General features: G+C 44.9%; 1 protein-coding gene across 3 annotated transcripts in view; it reads right to left on the reverse strand.

Annotated features, from left to right (window-relative positions):
• The window catches only part of NRK (Nik related kinase), a 107272-nt gene that overhangs the window by 57501 nt on the left and 37679 nt on the right, over positions 1–12092 (reverse strand). For all 3 annotated transcript variants that reach the window (XR_012675580.1, XM_075162333.1, XM_075162332.1), the window contains exons 4-7: positions 6518–6643; positions 5636–5746; positions 3701–3791; positions 989–1119 (exon numbers count right to left, since the gene is read on the reverse strand). Coding sequence is in view for 2 of the 3 variants with exons in the window: in XM_075162333.1 (XP_075018434.1) it covers positions 989–1119; positions 3701–3791; positions 5636–5746; positions 6518–6643 (459 nt within the window). In the remaining variant the exon portion in view is untranslated. The remainder of the gene's footprint in view (positions 1–988; positions 1120–3700; positions 3792–5635; positions 5747–6517; positions 6644–12092) is intronic.

Genomic DNA, 12092 nt, shown 5'->3' on the forward strand with positions numbered 1-12092 from the left:
GAGTGACCGAAGGTCACTCAGAAGGTGGCTGCTCAGAAAGCCATCCCTGGAAAACCACCCTGCATGATAAGTGTAGACAGACAAATGACAACACTGCTGGAAAGAGGCCAGAGGACAAAGAATAAGCTTTGCGAGTCTCTTTGGAACAGTATCAGCATATTATAAGAGTTAAGAGGAGAACAAGAAAAAGTGCTTGACAGCTGTTCTTGGGCTCGCCAGTACAAGGAAGTCATGGACATACTGGAGTGGGTACAGCGAAGGGCCACAAAGATGTTTAAGGGATTGGAGCTGGGAGGCTCTGGGCTGAGAGAGATGGAACTGTTTAGCCTGGAGAAGAGAAGGCTCCGGGGGATCTCATACATGTGTACAAGTTCCTGATGGGAGGGGAGTAAAGAAGACCAAGCCAGACTTCTGAGTGGTGCCCAGAGACAGCACAAGAGGCAATGGGCACAAGCTGAAATACACGGAATTCTGTGCCTTCTCACCTCAGCCACCTGCGAATGACCAGAAATCATTCTGGGATGGGAAACTTCTTGCAGTCACATGCTCATAAGTGAGTGAAGTGATACTAATTATTGCCAATTAACACAGGTTTCACAGCTGAGTACAGAGTAAAACAGCTCTATCACAGAGGAGAGCAGTAGCTTGTCATATTAGTATTACACTATTTCAAGTATTCCTTCCAAATTTACCTCTTCCTTTCTTTTCTATCCTGACCTGCAACCTCCATATATTAGTTGGGTTTTTTGGCACAGAAGTTCATGAAAGTGTATTTCATGTATTAACAATTCACAAAAAAATATTCATAACCAAACTCCACTCTTAAAAAGAGCCACCACCCACATATTACAAATACTTCTATTTGTACAGTTATAATATTATGCAGTTTAAAAGGAAGGAAGTCTGAACTTTTCAAATGCAGCACTTGAGCAGGATTTCAGCAATAACCTGCACGTTTTGCTACCTTATGCAGAGTTGTAACACTTACTCTGTAATCATAGGTAGAGTCTGGGTTCTCCTCGCAAGCAATGACCTCAGGCGCCATCCAATACGGTGTGCCAATAAACGTGTTTCTTCTCCCAATAGTCCTATCCAGTTGAGCGCTTACACCAAAATCCACTGAAAAGCCAAGCAGAGGTAAAGAAATTAATAAAGCGTTGTATCCACGTGGCAGAGTGTTTGCTTGGTTACTTTCAAACTGTTCAGAATACCAAACCTTTGGGCTACAATGCATATCAAATCTGAGTTCCTCCAGTACATCTTGTCCAATAGTTGAAATTTAACTGCCTTTTTTTTTTCTTTTTGACAGAAGGATCAAATAAACAGCAGGCTAAATCTGCCAGGCAGGTTACAGCAGACAGGAATTGCTCTAGGAAGACATTACAGAATAAACTCGAATACTGTGTTCAGTTCTGGGTCCCTCACTACAAGAAGGACATGGAGGTGCTGGAGCGTGTCCAGAGGAGGGCAACGAAGCTGGTGAAGGGCCTGGAGCACAAGTCTGATGGGGAGCAGCTGAGGGAACTGGGGTTGTTTAGCCTGGAGAAGAGGAGGCTGAGGGGAGACCTCATCGCGCTCTACAACTACCTGAAAGGAGGTTGTAGCGAGGTGGGGGTCGGTCTCTTCTGCCAAGTAACAGCGATAGGACGAGAGGAAATGGCCTCAAGTTGCACCAAGGGAGGTTTAGACTGGACATTAGGAAAAATTTCTTTACTGAAAGAGTGGTCAGGCCTTGGAACAGGCTGCCCAGGGAAGTGGTGGAGTCACCATCCCTGGAGGTGTTTAAAAGACGTGTAGATGAGGCACTTAGGGACATGGTTTAGTGGGCATGGTGGTGTTGGATTGACGGTTGGACACGATGATCTTAGAGGTCTTTTCCAACCTTAATGATTCTATGATTCTATGATTTTTTACTAGTATCTGAAAAGAAAAATAGTATCTACGGGCAAGGCAAATTTGGATGAGTCTAATATGGCCATTTGTGAAAGCTGGAAATAAATATCATATCACTTCATTTCGAGGTGTTTGGAATAACTCCTTCCTTACATTCATACACTACCTTAGAACAAGCTGGAGAGTATACTAGTTTATTCTGGTCTTAGACTCATTATAACGAGAGAATCGTGTGCTGCTCTTTGTGCTGAAAAGGGTGTTACTTTCATCAGGATTGTACAGCAAAATGGTTTTATTCAGACGTGAAGATGGGCCCATACAACCAATAATTACGTGACTGTATTTTTCTTTGAACAAACCTCTAAGATACACTAATTGGATCCACAGGGCATAGCACTTGAGTGCTACTCACAGAGAAGACAAAGTAATAGGGAAAAGAAAGGACTGAAAGGAGACAGCCCGATGGTTACCATCAAGGAGCAGAGCTTCTCACTTATGTACCTCATTGCAGATCATCTGCAAACCTCAGTCATTTGTACCACTATAATTTAATGTGCCTGTTTAGCAAACCTTCTCCAACAATAAGTTGTACCTGACCTTTGGGATCATCTTGCACTCTGTGCTTCTGAGGGGAAGTGTGCACACTTACACTGAAGTGGAATGGAACTGGACTGAGGATCTCTTGGGTTTCTAGCTTCTTTACTTTAAGACAAACGAGCTAAATCTCTCTGGAAACAACTTTTTTTTTTTTTTAAATTGTTGTATTTAGTAGATCTGTTTCATTTTTACCCAGAGTTAGAAAGATTTAACTTTCTTGTCAACCATGTGAAGAATGGTGGGACTAGTAACTATGCAAGACCGTAAATACACACAAACCCCCTCATCTTGCCAGTTTTAAGAGGGAACAGTTAAAAACTAGTACATATCTTTGAGAGATACAAGCAAAACCCTGCCTTCATTTAATACAACAGCAAAACTCCCTTTGACTTCAGTGAAGCCAGGATTTCGCCATAAGGTTAAACCATAATGAGATTTAAAGTACTTATTTTTACTTTTGCTCCAGCCAAACATCCTATCCCACATCCACAGGCCATGATTATTTTTGTTCTCCAACTCTACAGTGAATACTTTCAATTAAAGAGATAGGGAGCATAAAGATCATCCCAAATAAGAGAAGTGCTCTCCTTGAGACTGCTCCTTTAAATCATTGCCACGTGTTCTCTGTGATGTCTCCCCAAAACATGAAAGACAGCCCCTGCTCAAGAGAGATATGTCCTTGAGTTTAGTCTTAGGAAGTCAGAAGTTGTCAACACTGACATGTCACAGCTAGAACAGGAAATAAGTAAACTCTCCGACATTTTTGAGAGATGACTACTAGTAAGAGCTACTCTTCAGTGGTAGCCCTTACGCATGAGTAATTTCACCTGTTGACAGATTTATGAAAATCTCTACGACCACTTCCCTTAGAGAAATAGATTCGCATAATTTATTCCCCCAACTTTTTTAATTTGGAACGCTTGGCATGCCAGGATCTGCTGTGAAGGCCTGATGGTGCTGTGACTTACTAGACAGGTTCTGTGTTTGACTGCCCAGAAGTAGCTGTATTCCCCACAGGCTGAGTGTGACATCCTTGCAGAACATGTCACATTTTCAGTTCTTTCTACATGACAGACACCTTATAAACACAAGCATTAGTGCTACTTGACATATTTGTTGCTCTTAGATTACTGAAGGTTCTTTCCGAGACAAGATGGAAATCTTAAATTTTTTACGAACAGGTTTCTAGTGCACATTTAAGGAAACTTACCCAGTTTTACTTCTGCATTTTCTGTGAGAAGAACATTCTGTCCTTTAATATCTCGATGGATGACATGGTGAGCATGAAGATGTGCCAAGCCCTAGAAGAAAACCAGACTTTCCTTATTCTTTCTTCCTATCATTATAAAGAGCGTGGCATTGTTGGCATTGTTGCCTTTACACTTTTACCCTTCTCAGACTTTATTCATAGGGAAAGTCCTTTAGACGTTATTAGCAACATGAAGACCCTGGTTTCTGGGAGGAGAGAGGACAGCAACCGCAAATTTGATTGTCCTCTTCACCCACAGGCCTGACAGTAGTGGAGCACCTCTGAAGTCAAGTGTGAAGAGAACAAGGTAGCAATATTTTAAACTTCTGTCTCAGAATCAAGGGATGCCTCCTTATACTACGTGTTAAAAGCAAGCAAAAGAGGGAAAGAGCAATGCAGAATGCTCTGTATGAGGACCAGAGACAGCAGCTCGCTGGCCACAGAGGCTTAAATTCTGCATTCAGCAAACCGTGTTCAATGGTAAATGGACCACAGAAAGTTCAAAATACCATGTCAGACCTCTTTTTGAATGCAGCAAATCTTGTTTTCATTCAGCTAATATTTGCAATATTCTGTCTCCTCCTTTGTTCCAAAATTGTCCGTGGTTAAAATAGCATAAATATAAAGGAACACACTGAAAGAATACATTCTAGTAAGCCAGGGGATGCTTCACACAAAATTCTTAGCCTCTGTAATATTAATGGCTTCAAACAGAGCTTCCACCCAGCTTCTAAATTTTCCAGAAGGAAACATTGTCAATCCATATGCGACTGGGTCATTCTGTTTTGAAACAAGCATGATTAAATCCAATCTCTTGTTTTATACCAGCATGCTGTTACAGTTTTCAGTTGCATGAGTGTAAACCACATGTTTTAACATCAGTTGCTTTAATAGATATTATAGCCACACATAGGAAGATCAACCTGACCAGACCATTAAGATTTTTTTTTTTTTTTGCAGACGAGCTCTCCCCACACTCTCCAGCTATAGCTATTACAATCTGCAGTCTAATGCCAAATCCTTTTAAGATGGCCAACGTTCTCTACTGAGCACGCTTCTCAACTCCTCTGCTCCAGAAGCAAAGATTTACCCCTATTCAAGCACTACTTTGGCATGCCATTTGAATTCCAGCTCCCAGAATACACATTTATCTTACCATTATTTAGAAAAGAAGTAAAACTCCATTACAAGGAGGACGGATCAGTAACTCTGTAATGGGTTTTGAATTTAGAATGACAGGTTCCAACATTTTTTTCTTCCCCCAGGCTAGTTCACTAGATTACACTTGGGAATTGCTTTATCCTCTGTACTTTCCAGGAACAAACAAACAAACAAAAAACCCAAAAAACAAAACAAACAAAAAAAAGCCCTAAGCCTGCATAGAATGAAATATAGCCCCAAGAATTGTCTTGGGGAATATTGCCCCAGCAGGGCCACCTTTGAGATTGTGGAACACTTTTTAGTCAACATTGCTCCTAATAGTGCAGAAAAGAGGCCCCTGAGTGCAGGTAAAGGAATTATGAACAGAAAGATCTTACACAGCGTGAACAGCTGAAGCAATGAGCAGTAAGATCTCCCGATGTGGAGGACAGACTTACTGAAAATGTATTTACTTTTCTAGATGCCCAGAATCTGGACTTTCAGAAGATGACTATTTGCCATAGGAATCAGGAATTTTCTGTTCTTCATACAGAAAATGGGATTAACTACAAAAAAATGGGATGTCAAGCAGCTATCGGTCTGGCTCTTTGGGCTCTTCTGAACTCAAGGACCACAGCCCATGAGCCCCACGATCAAAACCTTTAAACAATAATGCTCATTAGTGACCTATGTTAGCGACCAAAGGAAGGCCTTTTTGTCGCAAATGAGCAACAAAGCTCCGTTGGCAGGACTCACCCTGAGAACCTCTCTGCAGATGTATGCGATCCAATCTTCCTTGAAACAGTTCCCTTTTGTCTTCTTTACCAGGTCAGTGACAGAGCCCGCACCACAGTACTCCATCACCAACTGCAGGAAGACAAACGCAATACACCTTTACCGCAGCGCGGACAGGGTTGCCAGCAGACACCATGTGCAAACACCCACTCCACCACAATCAAGGTGTGGCAAACTACATGCGACCTTCCCGGATGCCAAGTGACATAAAATCACATTTCCTGAGTCACACACATTGCTGAATAAATAAAAAACCTCAATAGTGCTCCTCTCCTATTGCAGGTTACGGGTACATTTTTTTTTTTTTTTTAGAAACTACAAAATCAGAAAAACAAGAGCTAATAGTACTGAAAAACATGGAAATTTTTTCAAAATTTGAAATTTCTCATTTTGCTGCAGAGCTTCAAAAATCTTGCAGCCAAAAAAATCGGAGGATTCATTTTTCTTCTTTGCTTTATTGCCAATTCCTCTGTTCCCTTTTTTATTTTCCAACTGAAAAAAGGAGAGGAAAGCAACAAGAAAAGAGAGGAGGGGAAGAGGACAAGCTCTCCTTCACTTTCATTAAAAAAAAAAAAAAAGTACAGAAATGTTTAATTTGGGAAAAAAAAAAACCCTCGAACAGCAAATCAGAATGACAGCCCAAGTCACAACTTTATGCCCATCCTCAAAGGAAATCACAGGGGATGGAAGACGTGTAGGGGGGAACAATTTTTCTCTTTTATACGTTATTCTTCAGAACAATGACTTGAGAGTTTCTCTGAGACAGAGTCCAAGCCAAGCATACTGGAGCCCTAAAGAAAGGAGCTGTAAATCTGATGAACAGAAATGACACTAAATACTTACCCAGAGCTGATCGTCTTGGCCTGCAGGACTTTTCTTTACAAATGCACCATAATATGTAGCGATATTCCGGTGATGGGAGTACTTTTTTAGCATATTTATCTCCAGCTTGATTTCCTCCTCTTCATTCTGCAGCAAAAGAGAGCAGAAGGCTCCTTAGGGGACCAGAGATCACTGAGCTCCAGGGCTGCCCAGAGCTGCAGGACAACCCCTGTCTTCGGGGGCTTTCAACCCCCAGCTGGAACCAGCCCTGAGCAACCTGGTTTGATCCCATAGCTGACCCTGCTTTGAGCAGGAGGTCGGACCAGAGACCTCCTGAGGCTCCCTCCCCCCTGAGTCATCCTGTGATTATGAGACTGCAACTGAAGGACAGGCTCTTAAACCAACGACCATCGGCCTAAAACAAGGAATTGCTAGGGTTTGACCTAAAGAATCAAAAATGTCCCCATTTGGGTATAACGATCTCATTGACTCCTCAGGGGCCTTAGACAGGACCCACTACTTCCCCATTGGGGTTTCTGTATGCAGTAATTTAGTCTTGGAAAAATTAACCAGATCCAAACAAAAATAAAAATATTCCTAACACTCCATTACTTAAGTACTTGGAAAAGCACTTAGTGCACACATCAGCCAATTTGTCTTCCCAGTCCCGTGGAGGGTCTTGCCGGGAGGAAATCAAAGCCAAGAAGGAGGCAACAAATCAAACTCCAGAGCCAGCGCAGGGTTAGGATCTGCTCCCTCCCAGCTGTGAGGCTACCCCACCTGCACCATGGAGTTTTTTCCCCCCTCCTAACATCAAGCCATCAGTTAAGTCTCTGGCGTGCTGGGGGCTAGCACACCCCTAGACATCTCCTTCCAGCACTAGCCAGCTCTGTTTTCCCACTGTCTTTGTTTCAGTCTCTTCAGGGCAGGCCTTCTCTTCTGCCCGGTACAGCACCGTGCACAATAAGACAACTAATGGAAACGCCAGTTTTAATATTACATTAGAAGGAAATGCCCTTTTTCAGAGAGAACTGCCTGATCTGAAGAGGTCCTCTCAGAGCTAGCCTGCTTGCTATGTTGCCACCAAGAGAATGGTGCACAATACCCAGTGAAACGCATGTGGATTTTGCTGTCTCATTTGCTTTACTAGGAAATGAGTGCTGCAAGGTACCCTTGTATCGGTTAAAAGGAGTATGACAACGCTGAAAATTAATTTACCTTGCTGCAAGACAAATTTTTCCCAATCAGCACTTACTAGCTGAAGGGAAAAAAAAGAGGCAGCAAGAACAGCTCAGCCCCACAGGACATTTTTCTGCACTTCTCCACTATTTTCCGGTAGCTTTGCCACCGAAGCATTCCTTTAACCATCACAACAGACTGCTTACAAAACCAGCTGCGTTGCCCTTTCTACCTGTAGCAAAACATTAAAGCCTGACAGGCTGAAGCCAAATTCCCTCAAGCAAATGCATATGATGCTTCTTATTAAACCTGACCGCACAAAAATCATTCCCAACAGAACAGAAGGGACCAGTAAGTTTTCCCCAGTAACATCAATCCACAGGAGACACGTTACCAGACCAAAGCCTAATCGTCTTAAGCTTTAGGAAATGGGAAATGTAAAGTAACTCCACTTGAGGCAAAATGAGCTACTTCAGGTTTCAGAACAGCCCCTTTGTTGAACACAGGCTCTCAAGCTGCACACATTCACTAGATATTTCATTTATCTTTTGTTTGCAATTAAGGAGAAAGGAGGACCCTTAACCCTCAGCCTGATACAGCCCTGGATGTTGTATGGCTTAATTAGCGAGGGTAAGGAGGAGCCCGGTGCAGCACCTGGGGTGTCCGAGAGAAATCAGAGCTGACTCCCAGACAGCATGCAGGAAATCCTCCGTGAGCAAGGTCCCATTTCTGTCTGCACATGGCCGGGGCACAACCAAAGGGAGCTGAGAGCTTGCGCTGATGCTTTCTGGGGGAGGAAACAGTGGGACTCCAAACAGTGCACGTGAAAGGCTGGAAGCAGGCAGGTGAGGAGAAGGAGGCAGAGAATAAGGAGATGGGAACCACCATCCCGGACCTGACCACAAAGGTCCTGTCACTGGTACGAGTTTCTGGTAACGGATCTTTAGGGAAGAAGGGCAGAAAGCGGGACAAACAGGGAGGATTCCTTTCCTCCCCTTGCTGTCCCTCCTGCATCCTCCCCACTCCTTCTGCGAGGGCAACCAAACATGTGAAGAGGCAACATTAATCTTTGGTAAGGGCCTTCCCCAAATTACTTAAGATCTCTTCAGATCTTAAGGGTTTGGGTTTTTTTTTTAACTCTGCCCATCTGCATGCCCTTTGCACTGGTGGAGCCCGACTGAAGAGCTTCCCTGCTATGCCCTCAGCACCAGCAGCTTTCACAAACTTCCCCCCGGGGAGCTGGCAGACCTCAACCACTTCCTCAGAGCTGGTGCCTCTTTTTCAGCTCTTCTTCCTTTGCCCAATTAATTTACTGGATGTTGGAACCGTGCTGGCACAGCTCTTATCTGAGCACTTTCTATTCCTCTGCAATCTTGCCTCCATGTTTTTAAAACAAAGATAAGCATGTGCCTGTTTGTGAACGCAGCTGGAACACCAGGTAAGCTCTTCCACACCCACTGGCAAGAGCAAAGCGTAGCTGCATGTGTGACGCTCCTCTCCCATTACCAGCAAGATGATCCAATTCCTGCTTTATCTCGTGTCCTTATCTATTTACCCAGAAGGCTGCAACCTGCTCCCTCCCTGCACCTGCCTCTTCTTCCCTTGCCCATCCTTGTCCGTAGAGGCAGTTACCAGTGCTCGCACACTGCTGTACGCTGCCCAGGTACAGGATGAGCGCCTTGGGAAGACACTGCTTAGACTGGACAGTGGGCTTCCCTGCTGAGCCCCACCACTGCCGAGCAGAAACCCTCTGAGCCAAACACTTGCATCCTCCACAGAAAGAGATGTGACTTCAAATATCAGCCAGTCTGTAAGGTAAAGGGCTATACAGGACAGCAGGCGGGCATTTCACAGACAAGAAGTACTCTGTCTTCCCAGTGCTTGAGTGAGTTTTGGAAAAATTACTCTATTTCACATGGAGAAGCCAAGGCAGAAGGGTAAATGTGAGCTGCCCAGAGGAAAAGGACCTGGGGGTGCTGGTTGACAGCCGGCTGAACATGAGCCGGCAGTGTGCCCAGGTGGCCAAGAAGGCCAACGGCATCCTGGCCTGTATCAGAAATAGCGTGGCCAGCAGGAGCCAGGGAGGTGATCGTGCCCCTGTACTCGGCACTGGTGAGGCCGCACCTCGAATCCTGTGTTCAGTTCTGGGCCCCTCACTACAAGAAGGACATGGAGGTGCTGGAGCGTGTCCAGAGGAGGGCAACGAAGCTGGTGAAGGGCCTGGAGCACAAGTCTTATGAGGAGCGGCTGAGGGAACTGGGGTTGTTTAGCCTGGAGAAGAGGAGGCTGAGGGGAGACCTCATCGCGCTCTACAACTACCTGAAAGGAGGTTGTAGCGAGGTGGGTGTTGGTCTCTTCTGCCAAGTAACCAGCGATAGGACAAGAGGAAATGGCCTCAAGTTGCACCAAGGGAGGTTTAGATTGGACATTAGGAGAAATTTCTTTACTGAAAGAGTGGTCAGGCCTTGGAACAGGCTGCCCAGGGAAGTGGTGGAGTCACCATCCCTGGAGGTATTTAAAAGACGGGTAGATGAGGCCCTTAGGGACATGGTGTAGTGGGCATGGGTTGACGGTTGGACACGATGATCTTAGAGGTCTTTTCCAACCTGTATGATTCTATGATTCTATGATTCAATTCTGCCCCACGGACCATGTCTGAGGCCCAGCCAGGAACTGAAGCTGGACTTGCTAAGTCTCAGTGCCACACACATCCTTCAAGCAGGGTGACTGGGGACAAAAGCACCCTCAACTTTTCAGTGCATGCACATGCTCAGGATTTCCACTTTCCACCACCCTTCTTGTCAGTGTTACCATCAGCCACATCTCCCAGGGGTCTAGAAACCTGCTCATAAATCATGCTGCTTAAGAAAAGGAAACAAGCTCGCAGATGTGCAGGTACAAAAAGCTGTTTGCTTTCACAAACCAATGTGTTTCTGGGCACAGATGGCTGCATGCACAAAGATGACAGGTTCATGATCAAAGGCTATTTTTGAAGATGTGGGCCTATCCGCGATGACATTAGGAATCAAAGAACTAGAAAGCACACGCCTCTGACCTCAAAAGGAAACAACATCATCAGCTGATAAATGCTCCACCAAGAGACCCCTTAGTACTGGGGCAGTTCTAATGACAAGTTTCTCATTTAAATGTTATTTTGCTCTCTGGAAAGACTGAAAACAAGGACAGACAGAGAATAACCTGCTGCAGAAGAGCTCTTTGATCACCTGCACCGAAAGCTGAAGAGAAAAGCAGCAAGAATCCAATCCTTTTGCAAGCACTCTGCTTGCTTGGCACGTCAGACAACAGGAAGCAGAGCCTGCGTGGAGAGGCACACGAGCGCACGTTGCCATCAGCTCCCCTTCAACCATTTCAAAGGGCTCCCCCTGCTCCCCCCGAAACACGGCACGGCAGCACTTCCTGACAGATGTCCAGAGGATCCCGCAATGACCACAGCATCCTGCTGCCGCTCTTAAGAAACCAGCCCCGGGCTGCAGCTCATGACAGCGAAGGGCAGATTTGCTCAGCGCTTGGTGTGCCCCAGATCTTAGAGCTGAACAATCACAGCTGATGAAATGATTTCTTGCTGGAAAAAAAAAAAACTAGATTTAGTGAAACAAAATCTTTTGGCAGAGATGTACTGGTTATGATGAAACGTTAGCTGAAAGACTTCTTAGGCTGGATTTTCTGGTGATGAGAACATGATGTTGGGGGAGAGACCCCCACTGCAGAATATCCACGTAGCAAGGAAGTAGCTCAGGCCCCTAGGATACGAGATATCCTTGTTCAGTCCTATCCTCTCCCAAGTCAGACAACAGTGACCTATTACCGAGCAGGTTAGTGACCAAACCACCACCAGCCCACGCTGGCACGGGGCTCTGTCAAACTCAGCCACTGGAACTGCCCCACTTCGAATGAGAGAGATCTACTGGAGGCTTGAACCGGGGAGTGCCCTAAGCAGGTACACAAACCACAAGGCCAATCCAGGCATTCGGCTCTTCTCCACTTTTTTTGGAGACGGGTGAAGGGAAAAAGACTGCATTTGTCTTGATTTTATGTTTTTAATCTTCCTGTTTTCTACCACATGAAATTTTCACTCCCTAAGAAAACTGTTCCCTGTGCAGCATTAATCAGCTCATATAACCTCCCAAAGATGAAAATGGCCACAGGGAATAGGAGCCTCCTGTCTACTCAAGCAGGTTTACTACGACAGCTTCCATTTCTCACAAGCCAAACTCCATGTGAGTTTGCTCTCAGGTGCAATTTATAGGCAGGACACTGGAGACGAGGATTTCAATATTTTGAAGACTTTATTTAATGCCTCAAGCTAGCTTTCCAGGACCAAAGGATCAGAAAATAACTTAAACCTGAGCAGACTAACAATGCGAGGGAAATAGTGAATCCTTGACAGGCTCTGAAT

This window comes from Calonectris borealis, chromosome 13 (assembly GCF_964195595.1).
Source record: "Calonectris borealis chromosome 13, bCalBor7.hap1.2, whole genome shotgun sequence".
NCBI classification, from domain to species: Eukaryota; Metazoa; Chordata; class Aves; order Procellariiformes; family Procellariidae; genus Calonectris; species Calonectris borealis.